Source organism: Lonchura striata, chromosome 18 (assembly GCF_050655825.1).
Source record: "Lonchura striata isolate lonStrDom1 chromosome 18, ASM5065582v1, whole genome shotgun sequence".
Lineage (NCBI taxonomy): Eukaryota > Metazoa > Chordata > Aves > Passeriformes > Estrildidae > Lonchura > Lonchura striata.
The window spans coordinates 4,708,510-4,729,595 of NC_140720.1; the positions used below are offsets into that span (position 1 = coordinate 4,708,510).

The window sequence follows — 21,086 nt, forward strand, 5'->3', positions numbered from 1 at the left end:
CAAAGGGGATGGAGGGGAATTGTCCCTACAACCCACGCTGGGCTCTGAGGATCTGAGAGTCACTGAAGCCACCCTGGGGACACCTGCAGGGTGTTCCAGAGGACACCAGCACCCCGTGGAGGGGCCCCAGCAGCCAAGAGAGACAGGGACGTGCCCCAAAACCTCTCCTGAGCCTGCTGGGTCCCCAGGACAGGCTGGCAGCTGCAGGGCCAGGGCCAGGACAGCCCAGGCTGGGGACAAGCACAGCCACGTCCCTTAGCATAACCCAGATGAGCCAGGACACCACGGGCAGGTCCTGCAGCATCAGGAGGTGGGAGAGGTACCTCAGAATGCAGCTCCAGGTCAGGCTGAGCTCCCTGCAGAGCAGCATCAGCTCTGGCTGCTCCTCACCTGGGATGGCCAAGGGGAAAGCTCACTTTCAAAATAATTCAGTCCTCAACTACACACAGAAAAACATGCCAGCTGCATTCACTAAGTGGCTTTGTAAAAGGTGGAGACTCTGAATTGTAAAAAAAAATTATTTTTCTTAGAATTGAAATTTTTTTTTTAATCTTTCCCTTCGTTCTTCATTAGTTCTTATTACTACACTGACAACCTCCCATGAGGCATCCAGATTTTTCTCATCAAAAACTGGAATGAAAGAAAACAAAACCAGGAATTATTCTTGATATCAAATACAGGCTTACTAAATTTAGATCTGTCATTTAAATTTTCCACAGACAACAATGGGGATTTTATTCCTGAACAAGGAGCATGGGATCTGGCACTAACTGAAGCATAAAAAAAGTCAAGGAGCCAAATACCCAGTGGGTGTATATGCCCCAGCCTCCACTCATTTCCCCCACACTGAGACAATTTACAAAACTCAATTTTGAATTTTCCCTGTAACTGCAACAGGTCCATATTTACAGTGCAGTCTGAGCAGTGCCCACTGGAGCCATCTGTAAGGCTTAATTTCATTTTAATAGGAGTTGGGCTGAAGCCCTCAGAGAGTTGAAAATACAGTTTTGGGGTTTTCTAAACATGACTTCAATAAACATTGGATAATTTGCTCCAAAAACCAAAGATCTTACTCAGGGCTGTGTATGTGACATACAATGGCCAGAAAAGACATTTCAAAAATTATAATATTTTCAAAAAAAACTAACTCTAAGAAATCCAAATGATTCATGCCAAAGCTGTTATGTCAGCTCATCTCTATCATATCATCTTCAAATTCCTGGGTGAGAGCACTTATGAAAATTTAGCACCAAAACCAGCTGGGGTCTTCATAAAGTTAAAGAACTGAAATTCTAAGTCAGAGAGAAAATGGGATTTTATCTGTAATATTTTCAGTGTAGATAAATGCCAGCGTAAAACAGAATAAAATGCGGTGAGATGCGACCATCTCCCCCTCAACTGATAAACAGATAACAGAAAATTAACAAGTGATGTTTATTAGTTTAATATTCAATATTAAATGGTGAACAGAATCAAAAGGCTGCTCCATAGAACTGAGTGATTTTGAAACCCCTGAAATCACAAAATGCTGACTTGGGGACGTGAAGTGCTTTGGATCCATCTCTGCTCTGCCAGTCCTGTTCCTCCCTCCACTGGATCCCACCTCAGCTCTGCCAGTGAATTTCCCATGGTCTGATTCCTGCAGCCAGCAGGTCGGCAAAAACCCATTTAACAGCAGCTTTGCTCGATTCAAGGTTGCAGAATTTGGCCTCTCCTCGTTTTTGGGTCGTCTGGGTTCCATGCCCTGTGCTGAAGTGCTGAGCAGAACCTGGCAGGGGCTGTCCCCTCCCCAGCATTGTTTGTTTGGTTTAACATTAGGAAATAAATTAAGGAGTTACACAAGCTTTGCTTTACAGCAAAAAGAAGGAAAAAAGTTTTCAGAGAAGTTTCTGAATAATAACCCAGCAAAGATTTATAATAAAAAATTTATATGCAAACCTCTGCAGTGTACTGAGTTTAAATCAACCCCATTACATAATGACCTTTGTCTTAACACACGAAGTCAAATGCAAAAAAAAAATGAACCTGATTGATTGTAACTAGAGCAAAAATCTGATTGAACAGAGCAGAGCCACCGCTCCCCAGTAAGGTGTCCCATGGACAGCTGTAAAATCTGAAATTGCCCCCTCACAGCTCTAAAATTTCAATTCTCACAGGTAATAAGTGGAGGAATTCTGAACTACACCCAGCTCATCCCTGTAAACCAGTTCCCAGATTTAAAGTTATTTCAAGTGTAAAAAGGAGGATTAAGGAGAAATAAAGGGGAAACTCTACAACCCCCCTCTGGAGCTCTCTGGCCACAGAGCAGGGACAGTGTGCAAGACCAGAAATCTTTATCCACAAAGTTTTTATCTTCTGAATGTTCATTCACATTTGTTTAATTTTTTTTTTAAATATCCCATAATTAATTATTCAGACTGGATTCCTTAAAGGCCAGGTTCACAGAGATAAATAACCTGGTAACCACTGTGATCCCCAGAAGATTTAGATTAATTTGGATACAGCTTTGACAAACATTAAATCTCTTCTTTAATGATGTTCCTCAAACAAAACAGTTAGCAAAATATCTGAATTTCCTTGTATAATGTCACATTTTAATGTAAACATCAAATAATGTACCAAAAGTTTTACCGGAAAAAAAAAAAATTAAAGCGGCACAATTCTTTATACCACTGGAGAAGAGGGGAGGAAAAAGCCAGATTACAAACATTTACACATGCATAGTGGGAAAAAAATTAAACAAACAAACAAAAAAGTATTTTACTAAATTCACGCATTTTTTTAAAATAGTTATTAAATCTACTAAGCACCAACATACCTAAAAATTTATTTTCAGCTTCATGATTCATTTAAAAAACCTATCAAATTAACTTTTCAAACAAGCTTATATTATTAGCTTGTCCAAAAATAAAATGTAGAGTTTTTTTGGGCTTTTTGTTAATTTTTTTTCTTCTTTTTTCTATTTTTTTATAATTTTTTTAAAGTATACCAATACTTTTATCTGAATGTTTCCAAACAATGGCATAGGTGTCTGCAAAGAATGCCTTTACTTTATCCTACAGTGGATGGAAAATACAATACCACATCATACAGAATCTAAAACTATAAAAGTCTGAGAATGCAGCATCCCTTCACAAAAAAGCTGATAAAACTGAAATTATTTAGAAGATGCTGCACCTTTATTAAAAAAAAAAAAATTAAATGAATTTAAGCAGAAATAACATACATTTTTACATTAACTGGCCATTTCTGGTACAGAAACCCAGCATAGTATGCTAATGTTATTGAATAAATGTAAATGCTACTTACAATCTTCTTAAATACAATTTAGACAAACTTTTTTTTTCCTTTTTTTTTCTTTTTCCTTTTTTTTTTCCTTTTTTCAAGTTGTACAGGTAATCTCTCAGCTGCTAGTTTAATGCAACATATCATTAACATTACACAAATTAAAAAATAACACGTGTGTGTCTTCCTACAGAAAAGCTTCCAAAAACCCGACCCACATCAAAAAATGCAAAATAATGGAATATAATTAAAAAAAAAAAATTAGTTGCAAGTCTAGCAGCAAAGCAATTAAGTGAGGATATATTTACCAATATAAACAAAGGGAATATTTGCAACTACAGGTGAAGCCCCAACTATCTTAGATCTACCGACACAAATAAAAATTAAATTCTCTCTAAAAAAAATAATCTGATTATTTAAAATAGGAGTAAAAGCCATTGCTACCTGATGAACTACCTAGGCTAAGTTCCTGAAACAAGGACAGGGGGTCGCTGTTCTTTTTTGTCTGCTCAGGAGGAGGTTTGGGCTTGGGGGGAGCCCGCAGAGCGCTGGCGTAGGACATGGCGGGTTTGGTGCCGCCCGCGGGCTGGGGGCTGCTGCTGTTGGACTCCACCAGCTGCTTGTTGGGCATCAGAGGGGGGAACTGGCCCAGATGCTGGAGCACGTTGTAGTTGAAGGAGTTGGAGAGTTGGATGTTCTCGGCCTTCAGGTGTTCCTCCGGGGGCTTGGCCGCCTTCGGGGGAGCTGCGAAGGAGAAAGCGGAGTTGGAGCAAACGAGCGGCTCTGACTCAGCCAATCCACCTGCAGCAAGCCCAAAGCCAGAGCTGCCACCACCCCTCTGGTAACCTCCTCCCACACCACCCATCTGCCGTGGTTAGTCACTCTGAAAATGAAGTTCACAGAACGACACAGTCCCAGCACGGGCTGGGTTGGGATGTTCAAGCTCATCCTGCCCCATCCCGAGCCACAGGCAGAGACACCTTCCACCAGAGCAGCTTCTCCAAGCCCCATCCAGCCTGGCCTTGAAGTGATCTAACTTCACTCCCAGCTCCTGGATCATCAGCAGCAGCACAAGACTGGCAGCACTGAGCACATCCTCCGTGGGTTTCTACCCTACAGCTGCAGCCCCAAACCTGCAATTCTGCACAGCAGATCCTCCGGGTGCACTGAAGGGAAGCTGCTTCCCAATGGGATCTACTCTAATTTAAGCACTTTATCCACTGAGACAGCACAAAGAGTATTTCATTCTTCTTGCTTTACAGCTTAATAGGCTAAAATTAAAATTTACAGCACCATATATAATTCATTCTCCAACAGCAATTCAGAGTCCTGAATGCCAACCAACTAATTATTGGTATTTCAGGCTGAATGCATTCTTGCTAATTGATATGTTCTTGCTCCACATTTAACAACTCCTGTAACTATCAGAAAAAATGGTGCTTTAAACCATAGGTATAAAACTGCTTTCAAATGAATTTCCTGAATCCTAATGAGGTCCCCTAGTTTTCCCTTACAGAATTCTGCTGTCTTGCTCAGCCAGAGAGACACTACACTGAAACACAGCTCCATGTTCTGTCTGCAATAGTCCAGGAACTGGGCAACAGATATATTCTGTAATTATTTCAGTCTTTATAATGATAATGTTATTATATATATAAAATATAGCATTATAATATAATGGGTTTTGTAAAGTGCATGTACAAAAACGTACCACCAAATGAGTGCAAAAGTAGAAAAACAAAGTAAAGTTTCTCACTGGAAGGGTCACACACAGGCTTCTACTTTTTATAGAGCACTCAAAAAAAAAGCCCCAAAAACCAACCCATAGAAGAATGGATATGGAAAGAACACAAGCAAAGCAATTCTGCTAGGGTTGCTATGATTCAACAAAAAACAAACAACCCAGAAGATGAGCAAAAAACCTCCCAAAATAACCACAGCACTAAGGAGAAGACAAGTAATGACAAGCAGGGCCAGAGGTGAAAGCTGTGTGTGGTAGAGGTGTCTAACAGAAGGAAAAATATGAAACACACATCTTGAATAAGAACTTAATTTTCTTTCCATCAACAGAAAAAGCAATGCATATCAAACTCTCAAACTGCAATTTTGAGAAGTGCCTGCATGGAACAGCCCTGAGGAATTGACAGCAGCTCTCCCTGTGCTCCATAAATCCCTCTGGATCCAACCCAACACTGGTGCCACAGCCACTCCTGGTGTGCAGGAGAGATCAGCCCTTGAACAGTCTGGAGTTGGGGTCACTCCCTCTCTAACAAGCACAGGACTTTCACAGCATCACATTCTCACGGGGTTTTATTTCATGGATAAAAACCAACAGTAACGAGAACAGTGCAGTTACTGGTCATTAACCCTTAGCTCTATAAAACACATTTGGGCTGTAAATATGATCACAGGCAGTGAGCTGTAAAGGTGGAAAGCCACAGCAGCCATAAAATGGAGATGTGTTTGCATGAACCATTAGATACAGGGCTCTGTTTCATATACATTTATTGACAAAACAGAAACCATGCTTAACTACAATAAAAAAATTTCATTGCAAAGACAGTTACCAGAGAGAATTTGACATTTTCACTTAGAATTTAGTATTTGACAGCAAATGTGTATCTGTGTATGGTACTTTTTACATACACATCTGACCTCTGAGGACTTTACTCACAAACAGGTCCTCAAGCTTTCCATTAAAGCCCAGAAATGTGGGACTGGCTCATCCCACCCCAAATGTACCAGAGTTCCTGAGTTTCCTCTTAGATAACCATGGAGGTTTGGAGAGCAACTCTGTGTGAGCAATTCAGTGATGAATGCCACATAATACTGTGCATTCAGCTCCTCGATTTTCAGTAAAAATAGAAATAGATTGAAGGAGGTGCCCTGAGCTTGAAGCTTTGAACTTAGCATGAAAGATGCTGCCATAAATATGGCTTTGCAAAATAACATTTTCATATTTTGGAAATTAAAAAGCACATTAGGAATTTAATTCTTGAGTGCTGTCGCTGATATAAAGAGCTTTTCTCATTCATTCTACTCTGCATGTTCCTACTTCAGAATTACTATGAAATTACAGGATGTTTTACGTTTATAAAGTTTGGTGGAAAGCAATTAAATCTTTTAAGGCAAATAAAACCAGCTTATAAATATTTTTCCACATTATTAAGTGGTTTTAATATCCACACTGGAATACTGTTTGCATTTTTATTAATTTTGTTTTTAAATTACCACTAAAGATTATTAAAGCAAAATCACAGGGAAGAAACTGTACTATCTTGGTAATATTGTTTTTCAAAAACGCAAGAAATACTGAAAACAGAAGAACTGCTCCAGCTCTCTCTTTGCAGCTCTTTTTCATCTCTGAAAAGTTAATTTAGTTTCTGTCTGCTCAATCAATCAACACTGCTGCTACCACCAGGGAAGCCACATTCCACTGAGATTCTTCCACGGTGAGAGAGAATTTAAACTCGTCACTCCTTTGATGAAGCACCAGAATTTACTAGAGAAACGCTGAGAGCACTAATTCAGTTTATGTGCTGCTCCCTCAGACTGTAATACCAACACAAAATATCACTGATTCTGGAAACAAACAATCTATCTTGCAAATAAATCCCACCAGTCACCTTAGCTCCCTCCAGCACAAATTCAGCTGCACTTGAAGCCACTGTACAAGACTTTCTGGGCTTAGTGGAGCTTTTGGAGAAGACTAAGCAGCAGCAATGCTTTTTTTTAGCTGAAGAGCAGGATGTTGCCAAGAAATGGGATTATTCCAAGCAAACCTGTAACTACTGAAACAACAAATAATTCAAAAATCTTTGCTTAGATTGGTTTTGGGAAAGAAGCAGCTGCAGCTGTACCCACCTAGCAGCTCCCGGGCTGGGACGGCTCTGCTGGCTCCGTTGCATGGAATGTTTGGGTAAGGGGCAGAGGAGGAGGAGTTCACCCACAGCTCAGGGGAGGAGTAGTTGAACGAAGACTGGTTACTGTGGTCCTGAAGCTCTTTACACTGACCAAGACTGTCTTGAGGAGTGCTTAATTCTTCAGAACAAGCCTGGACTGAACTAGAGGAAATTCTTCTTTGGTACAACGGCCTGCCTGGTCCTCTTGGTTCATACTGTGAACAAAAAAACAAAAAAGAAGGAAAAAAACAAACCATAAGATAGCCTTTTGCTCTTTTGATTCAACTGCATGTATCAAATACCATTTTCCCATTCAATATTTTTCCTTGAAATGTCTTACCAAAAAACCCCTAGTTCTTTGCACTTCCAAAATACACTTAAAGTTATATGTTGCATACTGCAGTCACTGATAACGTATTTTGATCACACAAAATAGAGAATTTTAAAGAAGTACAAAGAACATCAACTGGGATTTCTTAATTCTTATCAGCCTTTATATCTCACACTCCTACGTGGGTGTTGGATCACACAGTGAGGAGGAAGATAGCCAGCATTTACAGACGAAGCAAAGGAAGCACAGAAACATAGAACAGCAAGAAAATAATGTTCTTACAATGCAGTCAGGAAAAATTGGCTTTTCCTTTTCCAAAGGATAAATTAGTGACTTGTACACCAGGATCTGGGTAAGCAGGATACATTTGTATACTGGATTTTGTGCATACAAAACAAATGCTCTGGAGAAGCAAGTGCCCTCGGGAGAAATAATGCAGAGAATTTTATCTGAAACCACAGAAATTACTTGCTTCCATAAACCCTGTAGATCATGTAGATGAAAACAGCAGGAGCTCCATCAATTAACCTGTGGGCTTCAAGAGTTCAGATTTAAGGGCCCTCTAAGCTTTCTCAAGATTCAAAGCAAGTCTGTTGTATTAGTTTATTTTGAACAATAAATACAGTATTTACACCCATCTGCACTGACTAACAAGAGGACCAATAACAGAAAAGTCATACAGGTAAATCTAGACTTGGTAAAGGGGAAAAAATATCCTAATGAAATGTCACAAGAAATTAGCTAAACAATCAACAAATAACTTGCCTGCAGAGTCCAACTATTGTTACTATATCATCTACAAGAAATAGACAGGAGAAAAAAGTGCATGAAAGGAAACTTCTTATTATATATATTGTATCTTATTTCTGTTGCCACAATAAAGGGATCAACACTTGGATACCCTGACAAATCCACTCCCCTAAAGAAATTCTTCAACAACAAAACAAACAAACAAACAAACAAAAATGTCATAAATTACTGCCCAAATCAACGCAATAGGTATATGTTCATTGAGTTTAAAAGGGCTATTTTGGTAAGCAATCAGGAATTTATCAAAGTTCTGGACACTTGCAAGTACAGAACCATACAGAATAACTCCAATATTCCCTTTGATGGGCAGTTCAGATCTGGTTTGACTAAACACATGCAAAAGCTTTCAAGTATCAAGTCAATTAACAGCTTTATAAATAGAGATTGTGGAAACAGTTTAGTAAGGATAACAAAAGTCAAGAAATCTGCCCTGACAAGTGCCTTGTCTGAGGGATGTCTGTCAAAAATACACCTAAAACCCCATTTTGATTTCTTTGTGGATTCAGTCCTACCTACCAGCTGAAGAATCAGTTTTGAAAGTTTCTAAGCAAGCCTCTGTCTTGTAACACTGTTACTGCATTTGGCATTTCTATCACATGTTTTGAAAGAAAGAAGAAATAAGAACTAAACCAAACTTGCACTAATTACATAAAGGCTCACTCTATTTGTCTTCAGATAGCAGGAACTGTCACAAGCTCTATAGGAATATTTATTGGTTTATTACTGCTGAAAAGCCATTGTTCCTACGTCCCGCTGTACTGACAGCATTAACTGTTGTCACAAAGTATTAGATTTTATACAGGGTGGTATGACTTAATGGAGTGAGACAGCAAATTTCTAAATGTCTATAAACTCAAACCTTACTACAGCTCTGGCTGGGCCTGAGGACTCCATTAACCTCTCTGGATCTGTGTAAGACAAATTTGTAAAATGCACTGGAATTCAATTTTAGTTATTATTCTCAGGCTCATAAACTAAGTATTTTCTGTTTTCAGAAGCTGATAAACAAATAAATATGTATTGTGTGAGACAGCAATGAGAAGGCTCCCTCCCCGGCTCCTGTAAAAACCTTAACAGAAATGCAACACAGAACAAGCCACTTATGTTATGTACAAATATTGAATTACATGCACTCAGTGAGAATATTAATTTCCACATTCCTGGAATGCAACCTGGCTTCAGGATACTCTGTGTTTGCACATCATACACTCCTTAGCACCTCAGATTCTAACAGGGATTAGAACCTCCTGTTCAAAACATGACCTGTCCTGGCTGTATGTGCTGGCACAACCCCTTAGAGCCCAGGACAAGAGAAGATGGAGAAGGACAGATCCAGCTGTGTGTGGCAGGGTCTGTGCTGGAGCCAGCCTCAGGCAGCACAGCTGGATGTCTCTGATTTCCAACACACAGCCCCAAATATGCACAGCGTGGCTTTGGATCAAATTAATGCAAGCAGGGTGGGATTACGAAATCAGGTTTTGGACCATGATGGAACAACTCTACGGCACATTCTGAGAATGTAACTCAAGCACATTCACAGCTCAACACCGAGTCAGCTGGCTGGATGATCCCAGCTGACTGTCCAGAGCTTCCACCTGGGCTGTGGTTGAGTTTCACTGCAGATAAATGACATGCAGACACAGAGCAATGACTGCATGAAAACTCAAGAGTAACATTCCAAAACCCAAGGCTTCCCATTTAGCAGAGAAAATGTTGCACCTACAGCAACAAGAACCATGGATCTGCTCAGGGAGAACAGCAGAGACGCAGAGAACAATTCCACCTCACAGAAATTCCCACTGTGAGCTTTTAATGCTCACAGGTGTTTTGCATTCATGACCACTTCACAGCATAATTTGATTTTACAACGACAGGACAAGTGCAGAGCAGCCAGAACACCCACCTCTTCTAAGCTGTGGAGCGAAGAAGCAGAAACTGCTCGAGATGCGAGTGGATGAAATGGCTCCTGACCGACTGCGTGCTGATGATTCTGGATTTGTATAAAAGGGCTTTGCTGAGACCTGTGGGGCAGTGGAGGTATTCCATAGTGAAAGCCCTGCCCCAGGAGGTGATTCTGCTGGAGGTTAGCATAAGTCCAGGACCCATCAGGTTGCAGGTATTTCAAGGGAGACGGGGTTATGTGTTCGGATGGCATTGAGAAAGGGGGGTTGTACATTTGGGGTAAATGCTGCTGAAATGCTGGGTTAGTGGGCAGTTCAATGTCTCTGCTGTTCTCAGTGAAGTTGGGGAAGTGGGCGCCGTGGTTGGAGTTGCAGGAGGGAGAAGGGAGTGCTGGTGGGCTCCGGGGCTGCACTTGTCTGTATTGCAACAGTCTCGACTGGGGGGGCGGCATCTCGGCCCCGTCCCGGCTCTCGCCTGCGTCGCGGTGCGACAGCTCCCGGAGCAAGTCCTGGAATCTGCACAGACACAAGAAATGCAGCAAGGAAAGAGAAAAAAAAAAACAACAAAAGTTTTGCTGAAAGCTCGCTCTTTTTGAGGTGCAGAAAACTCAGACAACAGCACTCTGAATTTAAATATTCTCATTTTTGCACTCGCTGACCCTAACTTCAAAGGATGTGACTGAGCGATCAGAATTAGGCACAAGAGGATTAATTGGATGAAATACCCACCTGAATCATCTCAAAGTTTTAATAACTCTTGAGATTTCCTTTCCAGTCAGAAGAATCAATTTTTTGTTATCTCTTAAGAGACAACTAAAGGTAAGGATTTCCTGCTTTATTACACAAAGTAAAAAGTTCACATAGTTAAAGACAATTTTAACCCCTTTCAGGGCAAAAACCAGGACAATCGGGGACTCCCCTCACTTGCACAATATACTTCTGAACTTCTTCTAAAGATCAATTCAATTCAGCACTTCAAAGAGTCAGCTAGGAGGGCATTTAGATGCTTTACCATGGCTCTAACAAACCAGATGGAAAAGAAAGCATAGTGGGAGATGACAGTAAACAGAGGCAATTTAAAAATCCAGCCTTTACAATATACATGATTAAAGTTGATGACCACTGGAACCATTTTTCTGTTGACATTCAACAGCTTCCTTTCTTGCTCCCTAAAGCTCCATCTCAAATACAAGTTGTTTTTTTGGGTTTTTTTTAAACTGCTTTTCAAAGCAAAGGCTTTTTGAAAAGGAAGAAAAGTTTAGGTTTCATTGGGGAGCAGTGTTTAGGGAGGGGCTGTTTTGTTTCTTTTCAAACGCACAAATCTCAGACTGCTACTTCAAACTGAAAAATTTACAACTTAAATAGGCCTTAACTACACTCGGACACCTCCTTCATAAAAACACAAGGTTGTTACTCTCTACCCATTCCTCATTCCATAAATACAGCACTGAAAAGCTCCATAAAAATATTTTTCCACTACAGCTTTACTACCCAATATACTAACAGAATAAAGCATAACACATAATAAAAGCATAGTTGTAAGTCAGCCTGCCAACTATTTTAACCTTCATAATAACAGCAGCAAAAAGCAATACTTTTAAATGCCTTGCACTTGATCACAGTGTTACAGATAGGTGCCCACTGCTCAATTTTACACAAGCTCTGATGACTCAGTAAACAAATACCTTGAATATGTTGCCTCTGTTTCATCTTCTGTATTACTGGCAAGTTTCCAGTTTGCCCTAACTTGCTGCTGTTGATGTAATCCAATTGGTTGCTGAGGAAGATGTGGTAGATGAGGATGGTGATGGTGTTGATATGGAATAGTGCCTTGACTGAGATAGGCATTATGTTCATTCCATTGCTGTAACCTGGCTTGTTGTTGCTGCCTTATTGTTTCCAAAGCTACATTTCCATGCATACGATCTATAAAAATAGTTTTAAAAAAAAATTTTATCTAATGCCCCTTTTTAAAGATCTTTATGTCAGAAAAAAAAAAAAAAGAAAGAATACTTTTTATACAGTTTATTCCAGGGTCTATTATACACTAACTGCATTGCAGTGCATAACCTGGTTATTTAAATCACATGGAAAATCATATAAACATGAATCTTCCAATAAAGTGCTGAATATTCAAACATGCCTCAAGCAGCAAATTATGCTCAATGACATTACTTATGGAAACTAACCCAACAATGACCCAATTCAGAGCAATATGCCTGAAAAAGGTAAATACCTCTTTCATTTTCACTTCAATGTAGTTATAATTGCACACTCTGAATTTAAATAAAGAAAAGTCACCTACCTAAAGTGTCCCCTAAGGGCATTCCTGATGGATTCTCTTCAATGAAGTTGTTCAAGTGGGTTGGCAGAACTGGGTTGTGCTGTGCAATAGGCCTCAAAGGATTATTGACTTCTTGTAACAGAGGTGGGGGGTGTTGTTCTGAAATCACAGCATCTACAGCAGGAGAATGTGGTCGGTGGGGAATGGGATTATTAAAAAAGGACTGGCTGGGGCCTGCCTGGAAAGCAGGGGAAAGCTGCGAAGGTGGTGGAGGCTGCTGATTCAAGTGATTATGCTGCTGAACTACCTGGCTCTGCTGGGGTGGCATTTGGTTGGGCTGTTCAGGCAAGTGATTTTGCTGTTGGCTTAAGAGGCTTTGCTGCTGCTGCTGCAGAGGGTAGGGCTGCCTCGGGAGCTGGGAGAGGTGCTGGAAGTGGCGGCTGGGAACTGCAAACTGGGAGTGGGGCGGGGTCAGGTGCAGGTTCAGCTGCCTGGGGTTGGGGTTGGGGTTGGGGTTGTCTTTGCGGTGGAATTTAGCATTGGGGTAACCAGCACTGGAACGGGACTCTGGACTTCTCTGCTGGGGGTTTGCTTCTAAATCAACCTGCAAAAGGAGAGTAAAAGGTTTTGAGAATTAGCTTTTAAGAATTTGAAATAAAAACATTTCGGTTTGACTAAATGAATGAATGACTAAATGATTAAATGAATGACTTTAATGATTAAATTCATTAAGAGAGAGTATGAAATAACAAAAAAACAAAAATGCCCAAATCCCAAAAAAGGAAACAAATGAACCAAACCAGATACCCAGACAAGAGAAACCCACCTGCTTGGATTCCAGAGGTTTCTTCTCAGGTGTTCGAATTTTACTGATTTCAGGTCCAGCAGTGTTTTCGCTTTTACCTAAAAACATTTACAAAATTATTTCATTTCAATAGAAAAAACATTATTTTGGGATTTTTTTTCCCCCAGACATAGGAAAATTGACTTCTTAGTATGGCATTTACAGCATCACAGACATTTAGTATCATCTACCCAAATAACACTTTCCCTTTAATCTCTACACTTTGTTCATTAATAACCACTAAGTAGTTCTTCCAACTTAATTGCAAATAACATCAGCAGTACTGTGGAAGGGAGATGGAACAATTACACCCTCAACACCCCTTCCCACCTCCCATTCCTTCTGTATCTCACAATATCCCAATTATTCTATTTGGAACGGCAAATCCCAGGTTATTTCCCTCATCTGTGGATCCCTTGATTAGGGAGGGAAGAGCCAAGGATAGAGAGGAAGGAGGAAAGTCCTTTCCACAACCCCATTTCAAGCAGAAACTCCCCCCAGAGCAGAGCAGTTTGCAGAGGCATTCCAAGCACTGACCATTTCGAGTTTGTTCGTGCTGCTCCTTGTCCTGGTGTGGGAGCTGCTGCTGTCCCAGGCTAACGGGGGAGTGGTGGCCCAGGCCATAGGGGATCGGAGACCCTCGCCCGTGTGCCTGTAACAGGTTCATGTTATATGCCATGGCTGCTTGGTGAGTAATGAGGCGAGGGTCGACTGCAAACCTACCCTGATACCCCGTCCATGGTACCTACGTGGCAAACAAAAATGAAAATAAAAATAAAATTAAAAAAAGAGAGAGAGATGTGATCTGTTAAGGAACATTAAATTAAAGGCAGTGATAACAAGCACGCTGGTATTAGGTCAGTGGCAGGATTTTTCAAGCACCAGGTGACCTGACACACTTACACACAACTACAGCTGGTGCTAGGAGGGGAGAGCTCTAAGGGCAGGCAAAACAAGGGACACAGATTTTCGAGGAGAACCCTGGGTAAAAATGTTTCTATCAAAACCCATTTTTGTTACAGTGGTTTCAAAGTGCAGACAGAAAAGACTGATGGACAAATTATAGTAATAAACTTCAGATGAAACCCTTCTCTAATAAATATAAATGGGTGACATTCAAGCAAATACAAAGGCCTTTCTCCTGGCAGCTACAAGACATTGGGCTGTGGCTTGTGGGGGGCAGAGAGAGAAGCCTCAAAGGTGATGACCAGACCTTGCAGGACCCAGTGCTGGGATTCTGGGCCACAGCAGGAGGGGCTGTGCCCACCTCTGCACCCACAGGACACTCAGTGAAGTTCCCAGGACTATTGGAGGAACACAGAGGGTGCCCACAGGTGAGCAGTGACAGGGAATCACCCTCCAAAGTGTCTGTGCTACATGTTACTGCAGAGTCAAAGCAAAATCCACCTCCTGAAAGCAGGTAAAAAGTCAGGATTTTTTACAATGGCTTCAAGTTTATTCCTAAAAGGAATGCTAAGGAAGACAGCTCTGCATCAAATGAGTTCAAACTCATCCTGTAGAGAATTTATTAAAAGATGGGAAATGTAGGAACAAGAGGAGAGTGCAGGGAAAGTCATCCCCAGCACTGAGGCTGCCAAAGCATCCTTTAGTGATGGCAGCAGGCAGCCTCCTCTAGCTTTTACCTTGGGTATGGAAACTGCATTAAACAAAGACATCATTTTATCTTCCACAAACATAAACACATTTTACTTCAGTCCCTGCTTGTTTCAAGTGTAACAATGTTCATCCAATTCTTTTTTTAAATTACTATTTGCCCTTCAAATGTGCACTTTGAACTTCAGCTTTAGGCTACTATTGCATCTGCACAACCCCAAATCACCTCCAAGCTTCTTCTCAAAAGTAACAGTCTCATTAGTACCTCAGTCTTCCCACTTAATTATTTAAAAATCCATCCTCAGGGAAGGTGAGTTCAAAATACTTGGGTTTAATACATTTCTTTTGATTGGAAACACATAAAAATGTATTAACCTTGGAACAATAAGACAGAGCTTTTTAAATTACGTTGGTTTGATATTAATATAATGTGAGCAAGCATGACAAAGCTACAGCTGCTGGCCTTCTCATTGCATTTAAATTTATCCATCAAATGCATATTTCTAGTAAGCTAGGAAAAAGGAAAATTCCTTGGCCTAGCAAAGAAAACCGAGTTACAGCTGCCAGCTGATCTAAGACACAAAACTGAAACTATAGCAAGTCCCCTGTTCAGCATCCATAGCCCAAATTGCAACACAGGACTCATAATTATTGAAAAAAACTAAATTAGCTGTATTACAACATTTAGCATTATGAATGGAATTGAACACATATGCATGTGTGGGTTCCACATCCTTGCCACGGTCTTCAGGAGCTGTGTACAACACAGACATGCTACTCCACAAGCTTCTGCAGCCTTTGTTCTTTCCTTACATTCTCCTCCTGGAATATGTTGACTGTGAAGGGTAAAAATAAAGCAGAGACTGCTTTTTTAATGTGTGCAAATTCTGGTGGGACAGTTTTATTTATAATCCAAAATTCCATGCATAAATGTAGCCTAAAAGACCTGGTTAGAGATCTTCATTCTGTTCCCAAATGTCATTAAGGGAAGGGATTGGAGAGGAAACTGGTTCACTATGAGGTTCTGGAAGGGAAAAACATCCCATTAAGCTTATTTTTCTTATCACTTCACTTCAGACACCTTGCACTGCAGACATCCAAAACTTGTCATTTAGGCTGTGTGATGCCAATAAAAAGAAACAAACTTGGTGTGAATCATTTAGGTCTCTCCAATGATTAAGAACTGAACCAGGCAAATAATTCAGAGGCAGGTGTCTCAAGTCAGATGAGACAGATTCCACTGGTGTGCCTAAAACACACCAAATTACATGAACATGAAATTGCTTTTAGCCTGCCTGGAGTTATTTGGGGGAGCAAAGCTTTCAGGTCCTTATTTTCTGGTTGTCCTCTGCACTGCCACTCCTAAAGCCAGCAAAGCCCACAGATTTGGAGTGCTGAAAAAAACCTGCAAGAAATACACTATCTGATTTTGCCATACATTTACGTGCACAAAATAACTGAGGTGGTGAGGGGGGAGAAACAGAAAATTAATTCTTACAGGCAAAGGCACAGACATGACCATATTTCCTCCATAGACAGCAGGTACATATAGAATACTTGTCCCAGTGTGTGGATCTATCCTTTGAACAGGACTTGGAGATTTCCCCAGATTGGGGTGAGGTCCCAGAGGAGGAGGGGGAGGAGTATATGCTCGGATAGGATTTCCAATTAGAACAGAAGGATTGGGCTGAACTGAAAATAAAGATAAAAATAAAAGATATATACATACCAAAAAAAGAAGATATATATACAAAAAGAACATGAAGATGACCATTTCTTTGTTTTTTCATCCTAACAGTATCTATCTTGATAAAGTAAGCATGCAACTCTAACAGCATAGGTCTGATACACCAAGAGAAAGCATTAATCAAATCCTGTATTCCATTTCAAAAACTTGAAGAGGCAGAAAATATGAGTTGAGATACAGAGAAACAGGTAGCTGGTAAGTGCATTAATGAAAGATTGTCCCAAACCAATTAAATACACTGACAGTCAGAGTGGCTGTTAAGCATTGCATCAAAAACTAAAATAACCCTCCTTTCTTTAGTAGGGAAGACAAGCTCTAAACTAATCTTTTTCCAAATAATTAACAAAATTATTCAGCTGTTGCATGCTACCTTGCAAAGGTATGATCAGTAATACCTGGATGCTTGACAGCACAATTTAACTTCAAAGTACCTCAGAAAACAGTGCATGCAAAATAATGTCCAAACCCTTCTAGTGCAAATACCCTGGTACAGGGCTGTACATGATGAATTTTAAACACAGCTATTTTTTTTCAAAGGCCAACAACTGTGTTTGTGTTAAACCTTCAAAATAAGTGCACACAACACCTATAAGGGGTGAGTCCCAGAAATACCAAATGTCCACTTCACAGTCTATGATCTGATTCCCATATGCAAACAACAAATAAATGGCTTTCAAACAGGTAAGAGACCAGATACTCAATGTATGTCAAACTACTGTCAGCTTCAGTGGGCTCAGGAATTCCCCCAGGAACTTCAGAGGCACTCACCAATTCCATCAGGTGGGAAATGGTCATTCTGGTTATGATGATGGACCTTGCCCTTTAAAGGAAAAAAAACAATAATACTATCTTCATATTCTTATACAAACCAAAGCTTTTTATTTCAAGTGAACATGATAATTAAACATAAAACAGAGTTTGAAAGGAGTCAGCCCAACAGTTTATTCTTACACATTGAACCATCCATTTCCACCACCTGCCTACAAATTCACAAAGCTGGACATAAAACACCACTTATTCAATTAGCCAGTGGGTCATTACAACTCCCTCTGGGAAAACCCTCTCCCAGGGCCTGTTTTCAGATGCAAAGAGGTATAATACAGCAGGTACTTTGAGTTTCTTGTCTCACCATTTCATTTCCCACTGTCCCACATCTTTCAGGAGCAGCACCCAGGATCAGTGTAACCCTCAGTACTCCTCTGCCACGGCAGCTTCAGTGGAAGAACGATCCATTTTCTGCTCCAGGTTCCAGCTCAGGAATGCTGGAGACAAAGGAGCTGCCCCAGTTTTACTCAGGTGCTCACACAGCCCCATGAGACATTGTCTCCCTGCCCCATCTCATTTATCAGCTTCTGGGCTCCAGCTCCTCTGTGACTGCTCCCCAAAAGTGCAACACAGGTGAGTAAAGTGCTGGAGGGAAACTGTTCTTCCTTGGAGAAACATTGGAAAAGGATTTTAACAGACCTGAGTTATCCCTCCGACTTTCTCACGAGTTTGGAGCACCAACTAATTAGTTAATATTCATAAACTGTGAGCACATATTCCATTGCCAGTATGCTCTCAAGTCCTTTGCAGCACAGAAATATTTTACTTAATCTGGACCTAAGTACGTTCACAAATTTAAAATAAATCTAGAAACGCTTTGATGCTGCAAAACTTTTCTTACCCAGGAGATAAGTCTAGGCAGTTTTCCAGCACTCTGAGCAAATTAGTCAGGGTACAAAGACAGGTTGTTTGACAATGTTGACTCATGCATAAACCAGATTAAAGAACTGGTCTCCAAATTTTCCTCTCATTTGAAAAATGAATTATGGAAAAATAAAATAATAATTGCTTTTCATTGCAGCACTTAAACAAAGGAAGCCTGTTTATTCAGCAGAGAAAGATTCAATCTAAAAACATGGAGGAGCTATAGCCTTAATCACTCATGGCCAGCACATTGCATTTCTGTATCTGTTACAATGTCAGAGGCAAACAGAGTGTGCAGAAATCTGACAAACCTCTGCTCTAACCTGTCCCACCTGTATTTTATAGGTGCCATATTTTTCAAACCAAAATACTAAATACTTACATAAGTTTGTAAGAAAATAATGGCCTAAGTTTGTAAGAGGAGCTGCCCTGCTCAGTGGGAGCTTCAGTATGTCCCCGGATCAGATTGGTAAATAAAAGTCAACTGGGGCCACCAGGAAATTGGGGGAGTTGCTGCCTTTCTTTTTTCTTTTTCTCTTCACAGTTTTGAAGGCTTTACTATTTCATAACAGTTTCTCATGAACTCAATTGTTCCCATTTCTCAAAGATTTTCACACCAAGGCTCATGTCCCTACCCATCTTCAGGATACCCTAGAACTGATGGTGACTGACAACACTGGTGCACAAACACACTCAGTTTCCTCTAAAAACTCGCTGCACCTTTGGAATATAAAAATCCACATTACATAAAGGCTCTCAGAGGAAGCCCAGACCAAGATCTGGGTGAGTGCAGGTGGTTTAAACACTTCAGCCTCGTCATTCCTTGGATCCCCCTTCAGTCAGCAAACAGGAGTAGAGAGAGTTCTCCAGAGATTTACTCTGACCTGTGATCCTCACTGACTGCAGGAAATGTCTGGGATGATGATGCACCCTGATTTAAGTGCCTGAACCCAGACCCAAAGCTGGCAGGCAGCGAGTGGGAGGTAGGAAAGCTGTAAACTCTGAGCTGAATTTACTGTACGTGAACTACCCCGAGGGAAGCTCCGAGTTCTGGAAACGTTCCCTTTCCACATCATCACCTTCAATAAAGGCTGTCCCCATGCAGCTCCAAGCCTCCTTCCCACTGCCATGCCTGGCCAAGCCACACGAACATGGGGCAGGGCACTGCCCTCACAGCTCCAAGCTGGCTGCTGGCCTCTCAGACAAGACTGAAACATTTTTCCTTCTTTAAAATCTAAACAGCAAAGAGGTTTTTGATGTCCCTACATAAATCCAGGAGCAATTCTGCTGAGTTAGAAGTGCTGTTTGTACAAAACCACTTTTCAGCACATGTGAAAGACGAGCCCTGATTTGCACAAGTCCATAAACTCGCCGCAAAACACTGTATTGAGGACTGTTCTTATTTTTTTGCTACAAAATACACCACCACTAGATTTTAATCCTTCATTTTTAATGTTAAATATACTGTGCTTAGGATGTCTAAAATAAGCAAAACCAACCATCTGCTTTTAAAACTTGAGCAAAGAGAAATGCATCCCTGATCCCAGCTGTATTCTCAGAGTATTTGATTATTACCTGTGCTGTTACTGCACACACTACCTGTCAATTGCATTCAGAGGGAAGATTTTATTTAGAATTGTGATACAGGTGGTTTAAGCACTTCAGATCTTAAGATGAAAATAGAGTGTTGGCAGTTGGAACAGCACAAGGGCTTAGTTTACCAACAAACGAAAGCAAAATAAACAGAGCTGTCTACTTATGAGACTCTCACTTTCCCTGACACTCACTCCCCTTTTTTTCCTAAATGTACTATGCCGGCATTTTCAAGTACTTTGTTTTTTTCATTTAGGAAACTAAAAGTATTAATCATGATGTTCTATTATTAAGGAAAAGACTGAGGAGCTCATGAAAAATGAGAGCACAGCAGTGGTTTTTAAAGACAATTTTGTAATTTCTAGTCTTCTGTAGGCCCAGTGTTTTGACACATGACTAGAAGCTTTAGAAATCTGGTGTTTGTTTCAGAAAGTAATGCATGCATCTTGATGAAGAAACCAAATGTTCTCCCTTACAAGCTCCCTTTTGGGAAGGACTGCCAAAGGGAAGGCTTTTCCTCTTTGTATTAAAACAACCTGTCGTAAAAATCTCATTTCAATGATACAGCCTGGAACGAAAATGCAAAGCTATGGGAAATATGTGCAGTTCTTCCTTCCTGTACACTGAGTGCATCACAAAGCTGACAACCTGCATATCAGTTCCATCTCTAAACACAATTTAATTAAATTATAACCTAAATGATTTTGATACAAAAACATAATTCATTACTAATATATCACCCCCCAAGAAAGCTCTAAAATGTACTATTGTTCTTTATCATCCTAAGGAAGCTATGTATTTTCATCACTTCTTCACCTGCTTTTATAAAAAGACCTGATGAAATTACCATTCAGAGGTAATTTTATCTTTTTATCCTATTGATGCTAATGAAATCTGGTCTTCTGAAGGACATAATCACTGTGCTAATCTATGCAATAAACCAGTTTACAACATATTTTTAATTACATCAAAAATTATCTTACATAACTTAAGTCCTCGAATTTTACATGTAGTTTTTAGACCAAACCAAATCCCTTCTGGCTATTATTTTGCTGGCTTCTTTTACTCCTTGTCACTGTCTGCATC

At 40.4% G+C, this 21,086-nt stretch overlaps 1 protein-coding gene across 7 annotated transcripts in view; it reads right to left on the minus strand.

Moving 5' to 3' along the window:
• Positions 1–1,428: 1,428 nt before the first annotated feature.
• HELZ (helicase with zinc finger) overlaps positions 1,429–21,086 on the minus strand; it is an 86,031-nt gene continuing 66,373 nt past the window's right edge. For all 7 annotated transcript variants that reach the window (XM_021537167.3, XM_021537158.4, XM_021537177.4 and 4 more), the window contains 9 exons: positions 17,487–17,538; positions 16,470–16,663; positions 13,895–14,102; positions 13,340–13,416; positions 12,535–13,117; positions 11,915–12,155; positions 10,232–10,745; positions 7,150–7,402; positions 1,429–4,029 (listed from right to left, as the gene is read on the minus strand). In XM_021537167.3, the coding sequence (XP_021392842.2) occupies positions 3,698–4,029; positions 7,150–7,402; positions 10,232–10,745; positions 11,915–12,155; positions 12,535–13,117; positions 13,340–13,416; positions 13,895–14,102; positions 16,470–16,663; positions 17,487–17,538 (2,454 nt within the window). In that variant the 3' untranslated portion in view covers positions 1,429–3,697. The remainder of the gene's footprint in view (positions 4,030–7,149; positions 7,403–10,231; positions 10,746–11,914; positions 12,156–12,534; positions 13,118–13,339; positions 13,417–13,894; positions 14,103–16,469; positions 16,664–17,486; positions 17,539–21,086) is intronic.